The sequence below is a fragment of the Vicia villosa genome, linkage group LG2, assembly GCF_029867415.1.
Source record: "Vicia villosa cultivar HV-30 ecotype Madison, WI linkage group LG2, Vvil1.0, whole genome shotgun sequence".
Classification (NCBI taxonomy): Eukaryota; Viridiplantae; Streptophyta; class Magnoliopsida; order Fabales; family Fabaceae; genus Vicia; species Vicia villosa.
In genome coordinates this window covers 135,959,045-135,985,259 of record NC_081181.1, presented here as the reverse complement: position 1 = coordinate 135,985,259, position 26,215 = coordinate 135,959,045, and the positions used below count along the sequence as shown (strand labels likewise).

Genomic DNA, 26,215 nt, shown 5'->3' with positions numbered 1-26,215 from the left:
TTGTTGGAGTTGGATGGAGGGGCGATTAGTTGCAACCCTTTTACGGAGGCATCGAAGATCCTTCTGGCGGCTTCGATGTCCGCGTTGATAGTAGCTACTCGTCCCCGTTTTGTGTAGAATTTCATCTTCAGGTGCACAGTTGAGGGGACGGCAGTGAGTTCGGCCAGAGTATGGCGTCCGATGATGCAGTTGTAGAGGGTCTTGCAGTCGATTACCAAGAATCTTGTCTTGACCTGCCTCGAGGCTTCCTCTTCTCCGAAGGTGACGATCAGTTCGACGTAACCCCAGGGTTTGGTGGTAGCCCCGTTGAAGCCTTGGAGGTCAGAACCTACATAAGGAGTGAGGTGCGAGTCGTCCAGTTGGAGTGTCTGGAAGAGGTGAGAATACATGATGTCGACTGAACTGACTTCGTCGACCAGGACTCGTCGTACGTCAAAGTTTGCCATTCTAGCTCGGACGAGCAAGAGAATTGTGGCGTTCAGAGCTCCGTCGGGCAGCTCTTCCAAGTAGAAAGTGATTGGATTTGATTTTCCTCTGAACTCCCGCAGGGTAGGGGTGAGATCCGAGTTAGCGCTGATCAGCTCATCGAATTTTCTTTTTACTGAGCTGATGGTGAGAGAGCCGGGGTCACCGCCGTTGGATATGACCATTGCGGTCGGGAAATATTCCCATGCACTAAAGGCAGTCGTCACGCCGACCGAAGGAATGAAGTCTTCTGGTCGAGTTATGGACAGCGCGACTTGAAGCGGTCTACTGTCTGGTGAGTTGCCCTCGTCAGAGTTTCGAGGGGCTTCTCTTCGGGGAGGTTCTCCCTTCTTTGTGTACTTCGACAGGCGGCCCTCTTTAATTAGGGTCTTGATGGCATCTTTGAGATGTATGCATTCGTCGGTTAGATGCCCGTGACTCTTGTGGTACTTACAGTATTTAAATTTGTCAGTCCCCGGTCTGGTGGGATTCGACTTTGGGGGCCTGATGCTGGAATTCTTGAACTCGGTGTTCTGGCAGTCGGCCAGGATTTTCTCGCGCGAGATGTTCAGGGGAGTGTAGTCGTTGACCCGACCTGCCGGCCCTCGGCACTCTTTAGCGTCGCGGGACCTATCATCTTTCCTCTTGTCATGTCCTCGACGCAAACCCGAGTCATCGAGGTTTGAGCTGCGAGCAACACCATTGCCCCTCGAAGCCTTGATCGCAGCTGCTTCGCCTTCCTCGAAAGCAATGAAGGCTTGGGCTTTGCGGAGGAGGGCGTTCATAGTGTGTACCTTCTCAATTTTTATGGCCTTCTTGAAGTCGCTTCCGAGGAGAAGTCCTCGTTCTAGGAGGTATCTTTTCATGTAATCGGCCGTCTGTACTTGGACGACTTCTTTGTTGAACCTATCTAGGTAATCTCGAAGAGGTTCGTTGGCTCCTTGGATCACGGCCTCGAGATTCGCTTCCGACTTTGGTTGCCGGCGGGAGGCTGTGAAGTGGCTCAAAAAAAGTTCTTTGAGCTCGGCCCAGGAGTGGAAGGAGTTGGGGCGAAGGTTCCTGTACCAAGTCATCGCTCCTTTCCTGAGGGTGGTCGGAAAGATGCGGCATTTGATGGATCCCCGGACGACATGATAATCCATGATGGCTTCGATGCTCCGAATATGGTCGTCAGGGTCAGTTGTTTCGTCGTATTGGTCCAAAACTGGTGGTTTCTCCATCCCCCGTGGGAGACGGGCTCTCCGGATACTTTCGGACAAAGGGCTGCGGAAGTCCTCTTCGTCACTTGGTCCCGGGGAGGTTGAGTGTCTGTCTCGCCGGGGCTTTCCTTGGATTTTGTCTGGACTCGTGCGGTTGTCCCGGGGAGGGGATTGTTCGCGGGGTTTCAGCACAGCTTTGGAAGGGCCTCGGTGATCCCGTTCAGGGGAGAGGCTTCCTGTTTCAGTGACTTCAGGTCTCTGATTTCTCCTGCTCTTTCGTGGTGGAGAGCTGGAATATGATCCCCGGCGATGGTATCTTCTAGGCGGAGAGCGTGAGGAGGATGGGGAACGCCGACGGTGTCTCCTCGGTGGTGAGCGCGAGGAGGAATAAGAACGCGACTGATAGCGCCTCCGCGGAGGGGAGCGGTATCGTCGCTTCCTTTCCAGCTCGTGGATGCGGTTGTCTTGAAGTCGGAGGAGGCTGTTTGTCTTCTGCAGTTCCTTGAGCAAGAGGGCGGTGGTGGGGTCAGCACCCTCGGGGATGTTGATCTGCTCTTCCTCTTCTTCGTGGCAGACTCTTCGCCTGTCGGAGGTGTGGGTGAACGAGGAGGCAACATGCCCGTCTCTGGCGTCAGTCTCATTCTCATTCTGGGGCCGTTCTGGTCCATTTCGGGGTCGAGCCTGCTCGTCCTCCCCGTTCTGAACGTGTCCCTCGGGAGGAACTTGTTCAACGTTCTGAACCTGTTGGAGGCCCTGCAGTTGCTGGATGTTCTGGATCTGCTGCCCCCTGGGTTGTGAGGTCTCATGCCTCGGCCTTCTCTGCCCGGCAGGGGTGTGCTGCTGTCCTTCCCGCTGATGACGATTCGTCCCCTCGCAGGTGGACTCCTCGATCAGCTGTTGCAGGACGAAGGGATCAGGATTTGGGATGTTGTTGTTGTCAGCCATGACGATCGTGAATGGATTAGCTTTGATCTTTGTTTGTTAAAGAAGGGGAAGCAAGATTTTCCACAGACGGCGCCACTGATCGTACCTGATCAGAAGAATCGTCGCTGGCTGCTCGGACTGGATCTTCTAGGAAAGAGGAGGGGGTGTACCTGCAAGGTACTCCGATGCCAAAGTGAGTAGACGAGCAAAGGAGTGCAAGTACGAGCTAAAGGTTAGAAAGAAGTGAATACCTGACCCTCTAGTGAAAGAGGGTATTTATAGCCCCCAGCGCTGGGCCATGATCTCACTACTGGGTTGGACTACCAAGCCCAACTAGGAGACTGCCAGGTTTCCTTAGCGAAAATATCAGAGGTGCGTGAGTGCCCTCTGTCCTGGTTAACCGCTCCGAAGTTTAAGGGAGACGCGGTCTTTTAGGGGCCACGTTGGCTCCGTATTACTCGGAGGGTTGGATATGAAGGAGCCCTGCGAGGAGCAGGGTCCTCGGCAACGAGTGGTGCTCGCGAGGGAGCACTAGTGCCGGGCGTCGATTGGCTCGCGGGGAGCAGTCCTGCCAGGCGCTATATGGTCTGTGAAGACGGTCTTGCCGAGTATGCCTAAGGTGGGCACCCCAGACGCTGAGGTGGACCACGGAGAAACTTGGGCCTCTGAGGTTTACTGGGCCGAAACTATGTTGGGCCTAACCTTGACCCAGTCCAGAACAATAATATTAATAAATAATAAATAATAATAATACTAAACAATAATAATAATAATAATAATAATAATAGTATATAGATGATTTATATTTTTATGGCACGTAAGTTTAAGAAAAAGTTAAACTGTAATTTTATTGTTGAAAAAATATATATAGTTAATTAGGGGTGGACAGGCGGTCATATAGGTTTGAATTCGGGCTCAAAAACGCAATCCAGTCAAAACCTCGGGTGCCATACCAAACCCCAATTCCGACCAAAAAAATCAGTTTGATCGGGTTATAGTTTATCGGATTCCCGGTTTGTATGAATGATTCAGTTAGATCGGATTACATGACAGTCAAATAATTGCATTATTTAACCATTCAAAAACATTCATATATTAGAAATGATATAGCAGAAAAATTCATAAATTATAATAAACAATCATGCTTCATAATTATATTAAAACTAGACATTCAATTTTGACATTCAGTTTTGTTGAAACTTAAATACTGTGTTAATATTTAAATTACAGTCATCCTTCATATAAAAATTAACATGAAAAGCCAATATAATAACACAGCTAAGGGTGGGAATAGGCCAAACCGACTAACAGGGGCCTACGGTCCAGCCTACATAGGCCTATGTCAGGCCAGGCTTTTTATATAAATAGAAAAGGCCTAGGCTTTTTTATAAGCCTATTTAACTAAAAAGGTTACGCAACAGGCCATATAAAAAACCTTTTACGCCTATGAGACCGACCTATTTAAATAAATATAAATAATTTTATTATTATTATATTGTATTTTGTACTTTAAATTAAATTCTAAAAATAAATCTTAGTTATCTTGAAGAAATTATGAAAATAAGATGAAAATAAATCTTATGAACAATGTCATAAGTGAAGGTTCGAAAAACACAATAATGGGGGTTGGATTGAGTTTTTGATAAAATAAAAAACTTAAGGCATGTTTGATTATCCTGGTTTGTTTGAACTCAAACTACTCCATTTCACCCGCCAAGGTGATTTTGCCTCTCTCTTACGAGGACTTAATCCATTAAATCAAACTTGATTACAACAACTTTCACAATGACAACTGTCAAAGTCTTCTTGAGATAAACCACAATCCGGTTTCTCGATTGTACCTACAAAACAAGAAAATAAAAATGGAATTTGATGTCCCATGTGTTTCACCTCCAAATGAATGATTCAAACAACTTCCATATGACATAGTGAAGGTGTTTGAATGGATATTTTGGCTAGTGAGCTTATGGAACAAAGTTTTGAATGATAAGGCCTTTGGTGAAGCTTTAACGGAGGTATGGAAGTGATTCTGAGTTTGAGGTGTTTGGTAAGTGTTTGGAGGTGATCAACAGCTTCCAAATGATGTATGGAAGATGTTAGAAAGGTTGGTTTGCACCCAGAACTTCTCTAACTAAAAATTTCTATTGAAATGCAAATGACAAAAAAAATGGATTTTGGAATGAAGAGTGACTTTGGGATTTCTTGTGTGTTTGATCAAGGGAGTGATACCCTCTATTTATAGGCATGAATTAGGGTTTGTGGGTGAAGGAATATGAGAATTTGGCCTTCACATGTGATAGTTGTACCCGCATTGGGGACGGTAACAAATATTGTTACGCAGGAACAATACTCTTATACTATTTCTAACTAACATAATTAGTGTTAGATATCAAATATATGTTACATTATTTTATCAGGATTTACAATGTAAAATATTGTTTATCAATTAAAATGATTATTTTAAGGTAATACTAAGATGCGTTTTAAAGGCATAAGTTAAGAGGTAAATATAATATTTTTTAAAATTGTATAATGATTTTACAAAAAAAATTTAATTATTATTTATAATTGTTTTTTTTTTAATTCAAATTTTTTATTTGTATATTTCTTAATATATTTTAGGGCATCCGTTAGTATGACTTTTTTTTTTATTGATTTCCAATCTCAAACGTGTGTATATGATTAAATATATATATTGTACTTTGAATAATAAGGATAATAATATTTAGGAAATTAGTTTAGAAGAGAGATCCTAATTAATTGCAAAATTAATAAATCATTTTTTTATATTGATTATCAATGTATAATTGGGAATTATATTTTGAGAAAGGAGTGTAGTAACTCAGTTTAGAAGATAAATTTTTTATTTAAAATATAGATCGTAATTAATAGTAGAATAATAACTAACAGTTCTTGCTATTAAATAATTAATACTTATTAATAAATATTATATAATTAAATTTGGTTTGATGATGGAAATATTTAAATTTATATCTTATCCTAGAGAAGTTGGTACCTCAGATATTTAAGGGTTTAGGTTTTGAAATATAACATACATCTTTCCTCATAGTAACACAAACATGACAAACATGGATTGGGTTCGCGGTGGTATGCTAGGTAGTGGAAGCTTCGCCACTGTCTATTTAGCCACACACACAAAACAATCTCTTAACTTTCCGTCTATCACCGCCGTCAAATCCTCCGAAAACTACACCTCACATTTTCTTCAAAAGGAGAAACACATACTAGATTGTTTAGGTTCATCTCCACATATTATCAAGTGTTTTGGTCACGATTTTACTTTTGAAAATGGCGAAGACTGTTATAATATATTTCTTGAATATGCCGCCGGTGGAACACTTTCCGGTCAACTCAAGAGATAAATAAAAATGGCCTCCGTTGCGCTTCGTCAGGCGGCGGTCTCCGTGTAGTCGCGTCGGTTTCCCCAGGGACCTCAGGTTAGGGATTTACATCACTTTTCCGATTTCGGTTTAAATTCCTGATCTTAGGATCATGGACGTTGTCGGGAAGGGATTTTGTTCGTTCTCTGATCTAGGTTTTCTCGGTGTTTCTCCGTGACTAGCTTTTTCTGGTATTCTTTGTTCCGTTTCTGGGTTTCTTTGTCTATTTCAGCGGATCTTTTTCTAGGGTCGCTTTCTGGGTCACGTGGTTGAGTGTTTTAGATGCAGACTGGTGGTTGGACGAGTGTGTCTTACGTTAAGCGGTCACCACTGAGATGGGATACTTTCCCCTTTGGTGGGAGGAATCGGAATCTGGCGGCACTGAACAAGGAAGTAACTTCGATGTATGTTTCAGAGTTTCCTGAATCGGCATCTGCGAAAGATATTTATGAACTTTTTGGTTGCATTGGGAGTGTGGTGGAGGTCACATTATCTCCTAGGAGGAATAGATTAGGTAAGAGATTTGGATTTGCTAGATTTATTGATGTGTTGGATGGTAGGATGTTAGCTGTTCGTTTAGACAATACCATTATGGCTGGGAAGAAAATCCATGTGAACTTGCCAAGGTTCCAAAAGGGGAAGTCGAGTGCCGTGGGAAGGGATGGAAGATCGAAAGGCAGATGGTTTAATAGGAGTAAGGACGGGAAGGAAGTTTTAGGGGGAGATAGGAAATGGGCTGGGGAGTGCATGAAAATTTTTTCTTATGCGGAAGTGGTGGGGAAGGCCGTGGAGAGTGTTGGGAAGGATGTTGAGAAGTGAAGCGAGTTTTCCTTTCAACCTCAGGAGAGTAGGAGGCAAAGGTTTTCTAAGGCGTACGTGGGGAAAGTTTGTATTTCGGGTTCGGCTTTTAACATTCAAACCCAATTTGATATGGAGGGCGTCTTTGCGGTTAATGTCTCTCCGTTAGGTGGTAATTTATGTTTGCTCGAGGAGATGGAGGAGGGCTTTATCGAAGATTTAATAGCTGATGGTGAATGTTGGTGGAGAAGTTGGTTTTCAGAGGTGAAGAGATGGGAGGAAGGTACGGTGGATGGTAATAGAGATATGTGGATTAGGATTTATGGGCTTCTGGTTGTCGTCTGGCATTCTGAGTTCTTTGTTGCGCTGGAAGAAAAGTGGGGTAGTTTTATCTGTATTGATGAGAACACGGCTAAAGGGGATAAGTTTGACGTTGCGAGGATGTTAATCAATGTTCCTATTTCGTTTACGATTCCTGATACTATGGTATTAGACATTGGGGGAAGTTGTTTTAATATCTTTCTTCGAGAAGACGCTATGGGACAGATTCTGGTTAAACCAAGCTCACCGGTCTCAGCTTCGTCCAGTTGTGATTCTACTGAACCGGAAGGAAGATGGGTGGAAGAGGATAACTATGATACTGTGTATTCTGAAGATAAATTAGTAAATATGTCAAATAGAAGCATTCCGGAGGCGAGTAAACTGAGTCGTGGCGAAGATACAAAGCTGGACAGTGGCGGTGTCTCTAAGGAGCAGGTTCATTGCGGGAGAAATTCTGTGGCGTCTTCAGGGAGGACAGGGAATGGAGCATCATCTGGCAACGGTATTTTCGACATGTCTCTAGCTTTAATACGGAATTATGCTGATGAGAGGGATGGGGGTAGCGGCAAATCCAGGTCTGGGGAGGAAGGGGAGGTTATGGCTGAGAAGTTCTGCTCTTATGCTCAGTATGAAGAACCAGTTTCTGGTAATCATGTTTTAGAGGCAGTGTTACCTACTATTGGTTGGCATAGGGACTTTAAAGAAGTTGCAGGCAGTTTGTTGGGAAATAATAACAGGGGCGCTGGTGTTCCATTGGGAACTGGTGAAGATCCAATTAGCAACTCTGGTTTTTATGGTGGGGTTTCGAAGAGAGGAACAGAGATTATGGCTGGCAGCTCTTTGGGTTGGAAATTCAAGGGTGCAGGAGGTTTTGTGCTCAGTGGAGAGGGGTCTGTTGCGGCAGACAATCCGCTTGCTACTGGAAGTGGAAAAGGGACGGTTGTGGTTGATACTCAGTTAACAGTGACCAGAGGCGAAGGCTTTGGTTTAGAAAAAAATTTGCATGGTCCTATTAACAAGAAGGTGAAATTTAAATCATTAACAGGAGATGGGATGTAAAAGGATTAATGAAAAAGGAGTGCGTGGTAGCGGAGGTAAGGGAATCAGGAAGGGATCTAATGGAGGTAGTGCAGGGTCGAAGGACAACGAAGGGGGAAGTACTTCTTTATGCTACGGTTACTAAAAGGAGGAATCAGATATTCTCCGAAGCAATTTGAGACAATGGAACTTTGTGGATTTGAATGTAGGAGATAAATTGTGGGAAGCGATAGTGGCTTTGGGAGTGGTCGATGCGGAGGGCCGGAACAAATTGATAAGTAGGATAGCGAGTTTGGAGAACGGCGGAATTTTACAACTCCAACAAGGATCGGAAAGGAAGGAAATAATCAAAGTTACTCAATGATTATTGGATCGCTAAACATTAGAGGGGGAGTGAATGCACTCAAAAGGAGAAGGATTAATTCCTTAATTTCTAAAGGTAAAGCGGATATTTTCTTTTTACAAGAAACTAAGATTTCTAGTATGAATGAAGAGTTGGCCAAGAGTTTTTGGAGTTCTTCGAAGGTGGACTTTTCTTTTTCTAATTCTTTGGGAAGATCGGGGGGATTATTACTTTTTGGAAGAAAGATTGTTTGAAAGTGTTAAGTAGTTTTAGAGGAGAGGGATACTTGGGGATCCATGTTAATTGGAAAGGAGACCGCTATTATGTGATAAACGTGTATTCTTCTTGTGATATGAATAAGAAGAAAGCGATGTGGAATGTTTTATTGAATTTGAAGGACTCTTTCAAAGACGGTGAATGGATTATAGGAGGCGATTTCAATGCAACGAAGAATAGTAGAGAAAGGAAAGGGAGGACTCTATCGGCAAATTATATAGACTCGGACCTTTTTTCGGAGTTTATCGATAAAAGCGGGTTGGTGGATATTCCTTGCAAAGGGAAAAAGTTCTCTTGGTTTAGTGGGGACGGAAAATCGATGAGTAGATTAGACAGATTTCTTTTGTCTAACAAGGTGGTCGAAAGGTGGGAAGTGGTTGGTCAATTGATTGGGGATAGAGATATTTCGGACCATTGTCCGATATGGTTATGTAAAGATATTTGCAATTGGGGTCCTAAACCATTTAGGTTCAACAATGAGTGGTTCTCTTTGGATTCTTTTATTCCGTTTGTCGAAAAGGAATGGTCTAGTTTGAAGGTGGAAGGAAGAGGTGATTATGTCCTAAAAGAGAAACTTAGGCTCTTAAAAGACAAGCTTAGAAGGTGGGATAAGGAAGTTTTTGGGAAGTTTGATCTTGATATGGAAGAAGGTGTCTGTGTCATGAACAAGGCCGATGAAAGGTTGGTATCTATTTCTAATTTTTCCTCATCTTCCTTTGAAGAGAATTTTTATTTGAGAAAGGAAGCTTGTAGTAGTTTTTGGAGAAATTTGAGGATTAGGGAGAACTTGATCCTTCAAAAGTCTAGATTGAATTGGCTTAAAGAGGGAGACTCGAATAGTGGTTTTTTCCATAATGTGATGAAACAAAGAAGAAGGCGTAATCATCTTGGTCCCATTCGTTTACCGGAAGGTATGGTAGATTCGGTTGAAGATATAAAAGAAGCGGGTTTTAATCATTTTGGGGAAAAGTTTGTTGAGTCCGAGGAGGATAGACCTTTGTTGGAAGTTATTCCTTTCAATTCCATTAGTAGTGAGGAGGCGGAGGGGATTGAAAGACCTTTTATTGAATCGGAGATAAAGGAGGCGGTTTGGGCTTGTGGTAGTAATAAAAGTCCGGGCCCGGATGGATATTCTTTTCTCTTTTTAAAAAAGTGTTGGAATATTATTAAGTTCGATTTCATCCGGTTTTTGAACTATTTGTTTGAGGGAAGGCCGATTTCAAAGGCGGTTACTTCATCTTTTTTGACGCTTGTTCCTAAGTCTTCTAACCCGATCGGGTTGGATGAATATAGACCTATTTGCTTGGTGGGGTGCATGTACAAGGTGGCGGCGAAGCTTTTAGCGGGTAGGTTAAAAGTAGTACTTAACTCGGTAATTTCCACTTGTCAAAGCGCTTTTGTTCCCGGAAGACAACTTCTTGATGGTGTTTTAGTAGCGAACGAGGTGGTGGATTTTGCTAGAAAAGAAGGTAAAAGGTGTATGCTTTTCAAAGTGGATTTTGAAAAGGCATATGACAAAGTTAGTTGGAGTTTTTTGAAATACATGCTTAAAAGGATGGGATTTGGGGAGAAGTGGATGAGGTGGATGGACTCATTGGTGTTTACTAGTAGTATGTCGGTGTTGGTTAACGGGAGCCCTACGAAGGAATTTAGTGTTTCAAGAGGCTTGAGGCAAGGAGATCCTCTTTCTCCTTTTCTTTATGTCATAGCGGCGGAAGGTCTTACGGGTTTGATTAGACAATCTATTGAAGTGGGAGAGTTTCAAAGATTTGTCTTCAAGGAGTCTTGTTCGGTAGATATTTTACAATTTGCGGATGATACTCTAATTGTGGGAGAAGGTAGTTGGAAACAAGTTTGGGCTATTAAAGTGGCTCTTAGAGCTTTTGAGATTGTTTCGGGGCTTGGTATTAATTATCAAAAAAGTAAATTGATAGGTATTAATACTAATGTGGGTTTTTTGGAAGCGGCATCTTTCGTTCTATCATGTAAGGTGGAGGAGAGTAACTTCTATTTTCTAGGTATGCCGGTTGGTTATAATTCGAGAAGGGAAGCAACTTGGAAGCCGCTTTTGTCTAAAATGAGGAAAAGGTTGGAAGGATGGACGAATCGCTTCTTGAATTTTGGAGGTAGAATAACTCTTCTAAAATCTATCCTTAGTTCTATGGCTATTTTTACTATGTCTTTCTACAAAATGCCAAAAAAAGTGGTGAGGTGTTTTAATTCTATTCAAAGTAAGTTTTTATGGGGTGGGGTGGAGGAAAAGAGGAGAATTCAATGGGTGAGGTGGGAGGATGTCACTTTACCGGTAGAAAAAGGGGGTTTAGGAGTTAAAGATATATATTCTTTCAATATGGCTCTCTTAAACAAATGGCGGTGGCGTATTCTTCAAGGGAAAGATTCTTTGTGGGTAGACGTTTTGAAGGCGCGGTATGGAGATTTATCTTCCAAAGTGTTTTGTGTTGACAAGGAGGCAAAATCATCTTCCTCTTGTTCCTTTTGGTGGAAGGATATGATTAAGGTTAGTTCTTCATTCATCTTGGATCCTATTGTTGAAAGAACTAGCTATATTGTCCATAATGGTTTTATTACACCTTTTTGGGATTCTAAGTGGCTAGATGGTGTTTCTTTGAGAGATGATTTTCCGGTTTTGTATGAGTTTTCCCAGTTGAAAAAAGTATCGGTAGCGGCGATGGGGGGGTGGTTGGATGGAAATTGGAAGTGGAGTAATTTTGGTATTTCCGATTACCTTTTGGAAGCGGAAGAGGTAGTAGAGGAGGCGGATAGAATGAAAAATAAAGTGGAGGAGTTTAACGGTTGGAAAGTGGGTAAAGACTTGTGGAGTGGAATGGTAATATGGAAAAGACTTTTTCAGTATCTTCGTGTTATGATTTTTTGGATTCGAATCGGATTCCATATGGCCCTCCCGATATCCATGATGGAGTTTTTAGCTTGATTTGGAAGATGGATGTTCCGTTCAAGATCAAAGCTTTCGGGTGGAGATTATTCCGCAATAGACTTCCAACAAAAGACCAATTGGTTCTTAGAGGTATTGCTCTTTCTCTAGAGAATTCTTTATGTACTTTTTGTGGTGTTTGTTTGTAGAACTTGAATCATCTCTTTTTTGATTGTGGGGTGGTGAAGAAGATTTGGTGCGATATAGCGGTATGGGTTGGTAAAGGGGATAGTTATTTTGTAGAGTGCTTTGCTTTTTTTTATGGATTGACACTCCTTTTTTAATGTGAATATGGTGAAAGATAGAAAATTGGGTGTAGTTTGGTTAGCTATTACTTGGGCTATATGGTTAGTTAGAAACGGTGTTTGTTTCCGGAATGATCCTTGAAACGTCGACAATACCGTGTGGAACATCAAGCTTTTGGTGTGGAAGTGGTCTTTTTGTGGGAAGATTACTCATCCCAATTATTCCTTTTATGAGTTTTGTAAGGAACCGGTGTTTTTCCTCTCATAAGGATAATTGGTTTGTAATTTTCTTTCTCGTTTTGGTTGGTTTCCGGTGTATACGGGTTGGAGAACCCCCTTTGTTCTCCCGTTAATATATATTTTCTTGCCTTCTAAACAAAAAGAATCACGGAGGAAAGTTTTCGGAAACTCTCATTCGCCGTTACACAAGGTCTGTTTTAGAAGGACTTAAACACATTCATGAAAACGGTTTTGTTCATTGTAACATAAAGCTAGAAAACATTCTTGTATTCGACAACGGAAATGTTAAGATTTCAGATTTTGGTCTAGCAAAGGAGAAAGGTTTAGAACATGGTGAGAAGAAGTTGGAATTCAGAGGAACTCCTATATTTATGGCGCCGGAGTCGGTTAACGATAGCGTTTATGAATCTCCGGTGGATATTTGGGCTCTTGGTTGCGCCGTCGTGGAAATGATTACCGGTAAACTAGCATGGATTATGAGTAGCAAGTAAAATATGTGGTCGTTGATGATTCGTATTGGGATTGGAAAAGAATTACCATTGATTCCAGATGAATTATCAGAAGAAGGCAAAGATTTTCTTAAAAAGTGTTTTGTTAAAGATCCTATGAAAAGATGGAGTGCTGAGATGCTATTGAAACACCCTTTTATTTCTAATGATGATGAAACTGTTTTATCTATGAAAGAGTTGTCATTGCCATTAATGTCTCCAAGAACTCACTTTGATTTTATTCAATGGGCCTTTTCTACTGTGAAGACTTTACCGACGGAGAGACTCCAACAATTAGTTACATAGATTGATTAGAATCAGACTGGTGTTTTGTCCGGTCAAATTAGAATTTTGATGAATCACATTGTAATGTTTATATCACATGATGTTAATTAATTCTTTTTGATGAAATGAATGAAAGTTGTTTTAATATATTTGAATTTGTTCTATTTTGTAATATTTTTTTGAGTATCGAAATGAATGAAAGTTTTTGCAATATTCTGAAATGATAAAGTTAAACTATGATGCTCGCTAAATCAAAATTTTCTGTTTCTGTTACTACATTGCTAAACCAACAATAAAAAAGTATAGTGTCAAATAAAGCTAAATCAGTATCCATCATGCCAAACACGAATGTGTAACAAATACAAGGATCAAGGTCTTAAACAATTGTAGTTCTAGGCATGATAATTTTTAACTTATTTAAGGTAAATTTAACAATTTCTTAATAATTTTTTTAATGTTATAATGATGTAAATTAAGTTAAGTTACAGATTCATATGTTTGTTGTGGTGATAGAGTGCTTGAAGATTTTTTAATGATTGCATCAAATTCAAATTTTAAGTGTAGTTATTGAGCTTGTTTGAAGGATTCAAAAATATTCTTAAGAATAAGTTATTTGAAAATAAATATATGGAAATTTATTTTTTTAAAAAGGTGTTGAATATATAATTTGACATTTTAACTAAAATTGATAATTATAACTTCAAGAAAATTCCAAAAAAAAAAAAAACTAACTTTAAAAAAAATTATATAAATTTTATGAGAATAAACATTTTTGCCTTCTTACATTATAATAAAATCATAAAAGTCATTTTTTTTAAAGTTATTTCATTTTTATAATAAAGAATATATATTTGAAAAATACTTGCATGGATACAAAGCTAAATCCATATTTTTAGGAACAACCAATAACAAAGAGGATAAATCAAATTTATTTAAATTTTATTTCCTTTTTAATTGGAATAATTAGGGTGATTAGGATAATGGAGGAGGGAAATAATTTTATTTTTAGTTTTTAACAAACTATTTTCCTATATATTTTTAAATGTGGTAACAAACATACGGAATAATTTCTCAGTTAGGTATTTTCGATAATGTAAACTTTAAACTTAAAACAACAATCCTTTTTTTTTTTAAGGATCTATTCATTGAAGAAGTAGTTTTAATCGAAGAGGATATTATTGAATTAGATTTAAGTCTTTATTTGGATGATAATAATAATAATAATAATAATAATAATAATAATAATAATAATAATAATAATAATAATATTAATAAATAATAAATAATAATAATACTAAATAATAATAATAATAATAATAATAATAATAATTATGATACTTAGATGATTTATATTTTTATGGCACGCAAGTTTAAGAAAATGTTAAACTATAATTTTATTGTTGAAAAAATATATATAGTTAATTAGGGGTGGACAGGCGGTCATATAGGTTTGAATTCGGGCTCAAAAACGCAATCCAGTCCAAACCTCGGGTGCCATACCAAACCCCAATTCCGACCAAAAAAATCAGTTTGATCGGGTTATAGTTTATCGGATTCCCGGTTTGTATGCATGATTCAGTTAGATCAGATTACATGACAGTCAAATAATTGCATTATTTGACCATTCAAAAACATTCATATATTAGAAATGATATAGCAGAAAAATTCATAAATTATAATAAACATTCATGCTTCATAATTATATTAAAACTAGACATTCAATTTTGACATTCAGTTTTGTTGAAACTTAAATACCGTGTTAATATTTAAATTACAGTCATCCTTCATATAAAAATTAACATGAAAAGCCAATATAATAACACAGCTAAGGGTGGGAATAGGCCAGACCGACTAACAGGGGCCTACGGTCCAGCCTACATAGGCCTATGTCAGGCCATGCTTTTTATATAAATAGAAAAGGCCTAGGCTTTTTTAAAAGCCTATTTAACTAAAAAGGCTAGGCAACAGGCCATATAAAAAACCTTTTACGCCTATGAGACCGACCTATTTAAATAAATATAAATAATTTTATTATTATTATATTGTATTTTGTACTTTAAATTAAATTCTAAAAATAAATCTTAGTTATCTTGAAGAAATTATGAAAATAAGATGAAAATAAATCTTATGAACAATGTCATAAGTGAAGGTTCGAAAAACACAATAAGGGAGGTTGGATTGAGTTTTTGATAAAATAAAAAACTTAAGGCATGTTTGATTATCCTGGTTTGTTTGAACTCAAACTACTCCATTCCACCCGCCAAGGTGATTTTGCCTCTCTCTTACGAGGACTTAATCCATTAAATCAAACTTGATTACAACAACTTTCACAATGACAACTTGAGATAAACCACAATCCGGTTTCTCAAGGAACAATAAAACAAAACTTAATCTTATGTGTTTACAAAAGAGCTTCTAATAAGTTGTATCACAACTGTGATGTATACACAATATTTAAGAACAATGTACAAAAACAATAAAAGAATGAATAGTAAATTGAGAGTTTTTCGTAATGGTTTGTGCATTAGTGTTCTCTACTTTGACTTCAGTAGTGTCTTAAATATATAGTGAAGCTTTTGAACCGTTTGAGAGACACATTTTTCACTTTTGGAATGTTGAAATAATATGACTTAAGACCTTTCCAAAGATAGAGATTTTGTCCATAGAATTGATGATCCAGCCGTTAATAGAAGATCTTGAATTTAACACTTTGTAACAGAAAAGAGTATCAGAGCATCGTGCATTGTTGCAAGAAGCATTTCTCTTATCAGAGCTTGATTCATAACTTCTGCTTCTGAGAAATCACATTCAAAACCTGAGCAATCGATAACTTTACTACTTCGATCTTGGAGAACTTGTTGTAGTTACTTTCAGAACATGATCTTCTTTAGACGGAGATCAAGTGGCAAATACTTATTGTTCTTGTAGACTTCCTTCAAAGTTATCAAAACTACTTGTTCTTATAACCTTCCTTCAGAGATTAGATCTTCTTATTCTTGTAAACCTCTCTCTTGATGATGCCTTCTGATTCTGAGAGACTAATGTTCAGACTTTCTTCTTCTTATAAGCTTCCCTCAATGCAGCCTTCTGCTACGTTTTCTGCTTTAGAACTTCTGAAACACCAATAACAATTAGGGAGCATATATGTTCTTATTAAAAATATGTGTTTGTTATCATCAAAACTATTTCAAAGATGTAGAACCAAACTTTGTTCTAACAATATGTTCTTCCATAAGTTCTCTCAAACAAATAGTATCACAAAATTTATGCCACTAGGTAAAATCAAATAAGTCAATGCAAACAAACATTTAATCTCATTGATCTTTTAATTTGTTAGTTTATATAAAGTAGAGTTGAATGACTTATTTACAAATGTTCAAATGAAGTAGGCTTTTAAGTAGGCTAATAGGCCAATCAGGCCTTCAAAAAGGCCAGGCTCAGGCCAAAAAGATAAGCCTACGATAGGCAATAGGCCAGACTTAGACTTTTAAGTAGGCTAAAATGCCAGAAGTTTTTTCTTGATCTGAATAGCTTCCTTGTGTTGTAGGGAAGCTAAATGAATGCTTCATTGCTCCTTAGGACCTCTGGAAATTGGAACTCGATTGTACCTACAAAACAAGAAAATAAAAATGGAATTTGATGTCCCATGTGTTTCACCTCCAAATGAATGATTCAAACAACTTCCATATGACATAGTGAAGGTGTTTGAATGGATATTTTGGCTAGTGAGCTTATGGAACAAAGTTTGGAATCATAAGGCCTTTGGTGAAGCTTTATCGGAGGTATGGAAGTGATTTTGAGTTTGAGGTGTTTGGTAAGTGTTTGGAGGTGATCAACAGCTTCTACGGTGATGTTGTGCGATGGAAAGGCCGAAAACTTATGGTGTATCAAAGCTGTGTTAAGAGGCTTTGAAAGTGTTTCGGACTTAGTGTAAATCTTAACAAGACTAGGCTGTTTGGTATCACTGTGGAAATTGAAGACTTAAAGGCAGCAGCAACTTTTCTGTTATGCTCAAATGGCAGTTTCCCGTTCAAGTTTTTGGGGCTACCGGTGGGAGACAATCATCGTAGAAAGGAAACATGGAGGCCGGTGATCAATAAGTTGCGATCTAGATTGAGCTCTTGGCAGGGAAGGCATCTTTCCCTTGGAGGCAAGGTAACTCTTCTAAATTCGGTGCTGAACAATATTCCAATTTTCTGGTTCTCTTTTTTCAAGGCTCCGAGGGTGGTGTGGGAGGAAATTACTAGTATCCAACGGTCTTTCTTATGGGGTAAACCGAAAGATGATAAAAGGAGAATCGCGTGGGTTAGTTGGGACAAGGTATGTTTGTCGAAGGAGGACGGAGGGCTGGGGGTTAAGAATGTTAAGTTATTCAATTTGGCGTTAATTAGCAAGTGGGGCTGGCGGTGTTTGGAGAATACGCAGGCTGTTTGGTCAGATATTTTGACTTGCAGATACGATGGTAGTGAGCAGCGGATTCACGAGGTTACTTCGAGATATAGAATGCAAAAATCTTCCTTATGGTGGCGTGACATCAGGGCTGTTTGTAGAGGAAAATTCAATGATCATGTTTGGTTTCTGGATGCTGTCTCGCACGATGATGAGGGGACGGTGGTTTGGGGCAGCGGGAACGACTCTTATTCGGTCAGCGACGCTTACAGTCGGCTGTACAATTTGTGGCGTGAGGCCTTTGGGTTGGAGGATATGAAAATTATGGCTATTCATAGTGTTTGGAGGGCTAAGGTTCCTGAAAGTATAAAGTGCTTCGGTTGGCGGTTTATCCTTAGTAGCCTTCCCACTAGGGAGGAGCTTTGGCGTAGAGGGGTTTTGGTTAGAGGTGAAGCGCTGTCCTGTCCGTTATGCAACAGCGGTACTGAATCGAGGGAGCATTTATTCATGTGGTGTTCTGAATCCGGAAAGGTTTGGAAGCTTGTTTTGTTTTGGCTTTTAGGTGAAGAGATGGATATTGGAATCGGGAACATGGACATGGATATACTTGATCGTTTTGCAAGTTTTCTGGAGGTGTGTGTACGTGCACCATTGGTCCCTTTCTTTTGGCTTTTGATTTCATGGAATATTTGGCGTGCCCGGAATGAGTTGCTCTTTTCAAATAAGAGGTGGGATGTGTCGGGGGTTGTGAATTGTATTAAATCTATGGGGTGGGATTGGTTTTCCTTTTTAGCTAACAAAGGAATCGAGTGTGATCGGGAAATATGGCTAGTTAATCCGTCCTTGTTGGTGGGTTTCTAGTGGTTTTTTCGTTGCTGTTTGGTGTTTTTTATGTATTTGGGTTGGCACCCCTTGTGCTATTTAAATACATAGTTGCTTATCAAAAAAAATGATGTATGGAAGATGTTAGAAAGGTTGGTTTGCACCCAGAACTTCTCTAACTAAAAATTTCTATGGAAATGCAAATGACACAAAAAAATGGATTTTGGAATGAAAAGTGACTTTGGGATTTCTTGTGTGTTTGATCAAGGGAGTGATACCCTCTATTTATAGGCATGAATTAGGGTTTGTGGGTGAAGGAATATCAGAATTTGGCCTTCACATGTGATAGTTGTACCCGCATTGGGGACGGTAACAAATATTGTTCCGCAGGAACAATACTCTTATACTATTTCTAACTAACATAATTAGTGTTAGATATCAAATATATGTTACATTATTTTATCAGGATTTACAATGTAAAATATTGTTTATCAATTAAAATGATTATTTTAAGGTAATACTAAGATGCGTTTTAAGGGCATAAGTTAAGAGGTAAATATAATTTTTTTTAAAATTGTATAATGATTTTACAAAAAAATTTTAATTATTATTTATAATTGTTTTTTTTTTTAATTCAAATTTTTTATTTGTATATTTCTTAATATATTTTAGGGCATCCGTTAGTATGACTTTTTTTTTATTGATTTCCAATCTCAAACGTGTGTATATGATTAAATATATATATTGTACTTTGAATAATAAGGATAATAATATTTAGGAAATTAGTTTAGAAGAGAGATCCTAATTAATTGCAAAATTAATAAATCATTTTTTTATATTGATTATCAATGTATAATTGAGAATTATATTTTGAGAAAGGAGTGTAGTAACTTAGTTTAGAAGATAAATTTTTTATTTAAAATATAGATCGTAATTAATAGTAGAATAATAACTAACAGTTCTTGCTATTAAATAATTAATACTTATTAATAAATGTTATATAATTAAATTTGGTTTGATGATGGAAATATTTAAATTTATATCTTATCGTAGAGAAGTTGGTACCTCAGATATTTAAGGGTTTAGGTTTTGAAATATAACATACATCTTTCCTCATAGTAACACAAACATGACAAACATGGATTGGGTTCGCGGTGGTATGCTAGGTAGTGGAAGCTTCGCCACTGTCTAATTAGCCACACACACAAAACAATCTCTTAACTTTCCGTCTATCACCGCCGTCAAATCCTCCGAAAACTACACCTCACATTTTCTTCAATAGGAGAAACACATAATAGATTGTTTAGGTTCATCTCCACATATTATCAAGTGTTTTGGTCACGATTTTACTTTTGAAAATGGCGAAGACTGTTATAATATATTTCTTGAATATGCCGCCGGTGGAACACTTTCCGATCAACTCAAGAATCACGGAGGAAAGTTTTCGGAAACTCTCATTCGCCGTTACACAAGGTCTGTTTTAGAAGGACTTAAACACATTCATGAAAACGGTTTTGTTCATTGTGACATAAAGCTAGAAAACATTCTTGTATTCGACAACGGAAATGTTAAGATTTCAGATTTTGGTCTAGCAAAGGAGAAAGGTTTAGAACATGGTGAGAAGAAGTTGGAATTCAGAGGAACTCCTATATTTATGGCGCCGGAGTCGGTTAACGATAGCGTTTATGAATCTCCGGTGGATATTTGGGCTCTTGGTTGCGCCGTCGTGGATATGATTACCGGTAAACCAGCATGGATTATGAGTAGCAAGGAAAATACGTGGTCGTTGATGATTCGTATTGGGATTGGAAAAGAATTACCGTTGATTCCAGATGAATTATCAGAAGAAGGCAAAGATTTTCTTAAAAAGTGTTTTGGTAAAGATCCTATGAAAAGATGGAGTGATGAGATGCTATTGAAACACCCTTTTATTTCTGATGATGATGAAACTGTTTTATCTATGAAAGAGTTGTCATTGCCATTAATGTCTCCAAGAACTCACTTTGATTTTATTCAATGGGTCTTTTCTACTGTGAAGACTTTACCGACGGAGAGACTCCAACAATTAGTTACATAGATTGATTAGAATCAGACTGGTGTTTTGTCCGGTCAAATTAGAATTTTGATGAATCACATTGTAATGTTTATATCACATGATGTTAATTAATTCTTTTTGATGAAATGAATGAAAGTTGTTTTAATATATTTGAATTTGTTCTATTTTGTAATATCTTTTTGAGTATCGAAATGAATGAAAGTTTTTGCAATCACTACAACAACGAAGACATACAAAAGCGTTTTTTTTTTTGCATTTAACAGCGCTTTAAAGCGCTGCCAAAGCCAGCGCTGGCGTAGGTAACGAAAGCGCTTTTAAAAGCGCTCTGGTAGACCCCCTATAAGAGCGTTTTTTACAGAAAAAGCGCTCTGGTAGACCCCCCTAGAAGAGCGCTTTTTCTGGAAAAAGCGCTCTGGTAGACCCCCCCTATAATAGCGCTTTTTCTGGAAAAGGCGCTCTGGTAGACCACCTACAAGAGCGCTTTTGCTGGAAAAAGCGCTCTGGTATCCCCTCTATTAGAGCGCTTTTCCAAAAGCGCTTTGGTAGGTTGCATTTTTTTTCTTTTTCTTAATCTTTGGCAGCGCTTTTTGTAACAAAGCGCTTTCGTATGTGGACCTTTAAGAGCGCTTTTTAAAAGCGCTGTCGTTGCTAAATGAGATATTTTAAAGTGCAGCCTGTAATTTCAGCCTCCTAGTTCGACCTGTAATATTTTCGACCTGTAATATATTTTCAACCTGTAATATTTTCGACCTGTAATATATTTTCGACGATATATTTTCAACCATAGGTAGGACTATATATATACTAATATAATACCATTATAATATCCAAAATTATATATATATATATATATACATCATTATGTCAAACAAACTAAATCTCTAACATCAACAATATTAAACTTCAAATATTAATTGGCAACAATATGAACAAAGTTAGTAACCATATATCCTAGAGTACTATAATATTCTCTTCAAATCGACACAAATCCTACTACATGAATAGCTGATGAATATAAAATTGACACAGTTCCTCTTTGATTTCTTCCAACTTAAGTCTCGTGTAAGAAGCAGCACGGAATTCGTCAAAGTACTATAGAATAAAAACATTATATGAATGATTTAGTTAAATGTAATAAATTATAAGAAGTTATCTAATTAAGTTATAAATCCATACCGTGATTGGAATCTCTAATTGATTCATTTGAAGGATTTCTTTCATAAACCTCAAAACAAAGTATCCGCAGTCTGAACTGTTCCGCTGTATCGGACACTACATAGAAAAACAAATAAGATTTTATAGTTGTCTTGTTTTATCAAGTAGCATAAATATTATAAGCAAAATTGTGAAAAATAATGTACCTGCACTTTGATCCAAGTAATGTTGTTTGATTTAGTCCGGGATACCTGTGCGTCCCGTTGACTTCGGAACACTTGTATTGATCTAACAAATATATAAAAGCATATGTTTAGATCAATCCCACAAACAAGTAAATATATAAATATACACGAATATTTAGAACGATCCCACTTACAAATCAAGGATTTCCTTCATAGCCGGATAATTGCTCCACTCACCATCTACCGAATTCAGAAAATATACAACTTCTCTTATCGAGTTGATAGCAAGCAACAACCAGTGTGCTCTATAAATTAAAACAATAGGTTATATGAAAATTTTGCTACGCAAAAGAAACAAAGATTAAATGAACCAAGAATGAGAAACTAACCCTACTGGTCGGGTATTATACGCCCAAAGAATCAGACTTTCTGTATTGTCGGATGACATGAATCTATCGACTAAGCGCAGTCTAACTGATTCCGGTTCCGAGGCAATTGTCATTCCGCTGTAATGGGCGGAAGACACGAAACGGAATCTGTTTGACAATGCAGTCCCGCGCAACACTCTGTCACGCAACAACCTTAAATAAAAACATTATAAACATATTAGCGGATGAGTGAATAACCGGATGTATGAGTGCATATTAGTGTATATTACCGGATGAGTGACAAACATAATAAACATAATGAGTAAATAAATTGTTTGACTAATTAAATAATATATCGGATGAGTGAATATTACCGGATGTACGAGTGCATATTAGCGACGCCTAGTTGTTCTTGCGTAAAAATCTCTTCCAAGTCATCTATTGCAATATGTGACATGAATTCAATACCAAAGATACCTACCTCCATATTGATTTGACGGAGAGCACCTTCCTTCAAATCGGACATATCAACAAGTGTTCCGAGCGTCGTCCGGTATCGAGGCACAAAAGCACCACCTTTTTTTGCCGCTTGCTTCGGAGGACCCTTAGGTGGTACGCTACGAACGTCCTGTGTCACTTGTTGTGACCCCCGAGCAGATGCCTAAAAATCATATAACGATCGATAAAATATAAAATTATGCAGTTTTAGATTCAAATTATATATTAACACCATAAATGTACCTCTTTTAGTGATGCAACAGACTCCTCCTCCTGTAAAATCCCTTTGCCCTTAATTGCGGGTTTTGTAGGAGCAGTCTAAAATTAAAATGTAAAAAATAATTAACGTAACGGTGCAGAATTGACATTCGAAAACTAAATGATTCATAATGGTTTTGAATATACCTCATCACCAATGATAATGAGCTTCGAGGGCCATGCAACAAATGAACCTATTGCATCTCGCATCAATGTTGTCTCTGAGACCATGTCAGGTACCGGTAGCACCGCATCATGATCTAATACAACATCAACTGATACTTTCAGGTGTCCATCCGGGAGCGGTCTATGGTGAAGTAAATCTCCCACAGTGTTGTGCACTTTTCCCTTGCCAACTAGGCGATAATACGGTGACGATAAGTATAGTTGGCAAGAAGAAATGCCCTAAACCAATAGTAAATATAAAGTCATTATCGTTAATAAAATAGAACAATTTGTAAGGAAAAGAAATTTATAATTACCTCGGGAAGTTTTCTTTGACAGTTGAAACTAGCTTTATCACTAGTTTCTTTCACCGATGCAGTATTGCACTTTTCTCTCATATACACATCTTTATCTCTTTGCAATTCAGAGACTTGTGCTTGCAATTCCTGCAATTTTTGCAACACTTATTGGTTGGTAGGATTTCTTCTCCTAGGATGCTTGTAAAAAGATGTTGGAGTCACACCATGACCCTTACCCCTCACCCGACCGGGATACTCAGGAGCATCTAGTGCTCTACTAAGTACGATCCTATCATCCTGGTCCTCATCGGTGGACACCGATTGCGACAAGGTCTCCTGTAATTCATTCACATTTCAATAATTATTAGTGGAGATAAAAAATCATTTATATATTAAAAAACATTTGATTTAATTAAAGACACAGTATTATACTTACACATTCAGTATAAACTCTCTGAACATCGGGATCGACAGCTTGATTCTTGCCCACACGAGCTTCCTTCCACAACACATGTACAGGAAGTGAAGTTTCCTCACTTTTAGTCTCCTCTAACTATGCATTGACACAAATGATAAAATCGTCAAATAAAACACATTTAGACAATTAATTAAAACTCATTTCTATTTACTTACAATTTTATCCTCTAAGCGTGCATATCCCAAACGCCCTTTTTTGTATGGATACGCGGGTTTTGATGCTCTCGCACTATTTGTGACACTCCTTTTCCGAAAATCTCCATCTCTTTGATTTACAAACTCAACCCAATCTTTTTCATCAATGAAGATCTCATACTTTTTTGGCCGTCCCGGTGCCTCTTCAAGAAAGTTTCCATCTTTATCCTTAAGATAGGTGTTTGCCAAAAAAGCTTTCCACCCTCTATATCTTTTTCCGACCAAACTAAGTATGTAGCGTCTACGCTCATCTGGTATGTCAAAAGTCCTCTGCAAAAAAACATACGCATAGTGTGTTAGTATAAGTAATTTAAACAATTTATCGTCAAGATAATAACAACAACCATATATGATATATACCTGAAGCTCGTCCCAAATCGCTTTTTTTTTCGCATCCAACTCTTCGCTTTTCAGATTCCATTTAGCTACGGAGACTGGAATATGCATACGAACAAGTGTACCAATATAGCTTGTCAACTTTGCAGAAATAGGACCAATTGGTTGGTTTTTAGAATTCCATTCCAAATGGTATACTAATCCTTGGTCTCTATGTCGAATGATTCCCTTCATAATGGTGATGCCTCGTGCAACTTCTTTTGCTTCAGTATCAGGTGGAGCATTTGTATCCGGAGCATCTCTTTCTTGAGCATCTCTTTCTTGTGAGTTTTCTTGTGAGTTTTCAGGTGGAGCATCTCTATCCGGAGCCATTGAACCTGTATCAAACAAACTAAAGCACATTAGTACACTATTAATAAGCTAACAATCTATACAAGTCAAATGGAAGTCAAACCATGCATGTACAAGTAAATCGGAAACGAAATCAGTACAAATCAAAATAAGCGTCAAAAAAGAAAGTTGTCGGAATTGAACGAAATTTACATGGCTATGGTAAAACGTCCCCACGGACTCAAAAATAAAGTCGGTTTTCCCAAATTCAGACTGTCATACCCCAAAATTTGCCCTCATATAATTACAAATATTATTTTTCAATTAAGTGACATGGCACAATTGGTAAGACTTTGAGGGTAAGGGTACAAGAGCGAGAGGTCCCAAGTACAAATCCCACTTCTGACATTTTACTTTTTATTTTCTAACTTCATTTTCATTAAAAAAAAAAATCAAATCACAAAAAATAGTTTTTTATATATTTAATTTCGTATTTATTATTTGTTAAAAAAAAAATAATAATAAAAATACTTTTTTTTACTTTGCTTTATTCATATTTTATTTGAAAAGATTCTACACCCTTTTGCATTTTAGGTTGTTATTTTTAATTGATTAAATATAATTATAAAACTCAAATCAAATAATTTCAATTTTGGACTTTTGGTTATTTTTAGCTAATTACGGTCCATTTGATCTCATGCATTTTAACCTAATTTTGTATCTTATAAATAGTCACTCACTTCCACGTTTACAGGGACCAAGGACTGAACCCTATGTTTCTAAACCCTTTCCACGGCACATATTTGACAACCATTAACCTTCTTCACCCACTACAATTCCATTCAATAAGTGACAACCTCTCAATACCTCTCTCATGTATATAATTCACCAAAGGAAATCCTTATTGTTTCTCTACACCTTCAATCCGATACCATAACCCAACAAATTTCTAACACTCAAAATCGTCAAACCACCATGTTCAAATCCAACCCCCAAATTGTTCAATATAACCTTCACCATGTTATGTTATAAATCAAAACCCCTCTTATGAACCATAATGTATTTTTTAAGTTGCATACTTTTTCATTTACTCTAACAAAATACAAATGCGAATGTGGTTTCCTTTTTTTCTGTCAAATTGCAGTAACAGAGATAACAAGGAAAAGAAGATCGGAACAAACATCAAGAGTTCATGAATCTAAGAAAGTTCAAATTAGAAAATAATAACTGTAGTCATATAATGCTTGTTGTTATTTTCATTGATTACAGGTCCAGAACTAAATAGATGAAGGAGTTCGGATCCACTTGTCATCACCCATCCGACGGAACCGCCAACCACCTGTGACCGAGTTCGCCGCCCTTCACCATCACGCACGACTCTCCCGACGGCGCAGTGTATCCCTCCGACGATCTCGGTTGTCCCGCCCTCACCTTCTCCGTGCACAACCAGCATCAGTAGATCGCACAACCACAGCAACAACAACACCGAGACACCATGGCCGAAGCTCTACCGCGAGAAGCTCCCCTGTCGGAACGGATCCACACACGCAGAACCACCGCGCGAGAACTTCGTGCTCACAAATCTTCGATGAATACCTCGCCAACAACCGCGTGGCTATCCACAGCCACCGTCGCCGACCACGACCCACCATTCATCAACAACTACGGTACGTTTCCAATTCCTTCTATGATTCATGTCTGGCTCT

At 38.1% G+C, this 26,215-nt stretch overlaps 2 protein-coding genes and 2 pseudogenes across 2 annotated transcripts; 3 read left to right on the top strand and 1 right to left on the bottom strand.

The window, feature by feature from the left end:
* Positions 1-1,371: 1,371 nt before the first annotated feature.
* Positions 1,372-2,609, bottom strand: LOC131650108 (uncharacterized). Its single transcript, XM_058919841.1, has 2 exons — positions 1,531-2,609; positions 1,372-1,456 (listed from the first exon to the last, which is right to left on the bottom strand). Exons 1-2 carry the CDS (start codon positions 2,607-2,609, stop codon positions 1,372-1,374), a joined length of 1,164 nt encoding a protein of 387 aa, XP_058775824.1.
* A 3,068-nt stretch (positions 2,610-5,677) lies between these two features.
* LOC131650107 (mitogen-activated protein kinase kinase kinase 20-like) lies at positions 5,678-12,997 on the top strand (annotated as a pseudogene).
* Positions 12,998-16,760: 3,763 nt separating this feature from the next.
* On the top strand, positions 16,761-18,226 carry LOC131650106 (uncharacterized). The gene is made up of 2 exons (XM_058919840.1): positions 16,761-16,790; positions 16,892-18,226. Exons 1-2 carry the CDS (start codon positions 16,761-16,763, stop codon positions 18,224-18,226), a joined length of 1,365 nt encoding a protein of 454 aa, XP_058775823.1.
* A 1,099-nt stretch (positions 18,227-19,325) lies between these two features.
* LOC131650105 (mitogen-activated protein kinase kinase kinase 20-like) lies at positions 19,326-20,264 on the top strand (annotated as a pseudogene).
* The last annotated feature ends 5,951 nt before the right edge of the window (positions 20,265-26,215 follow it).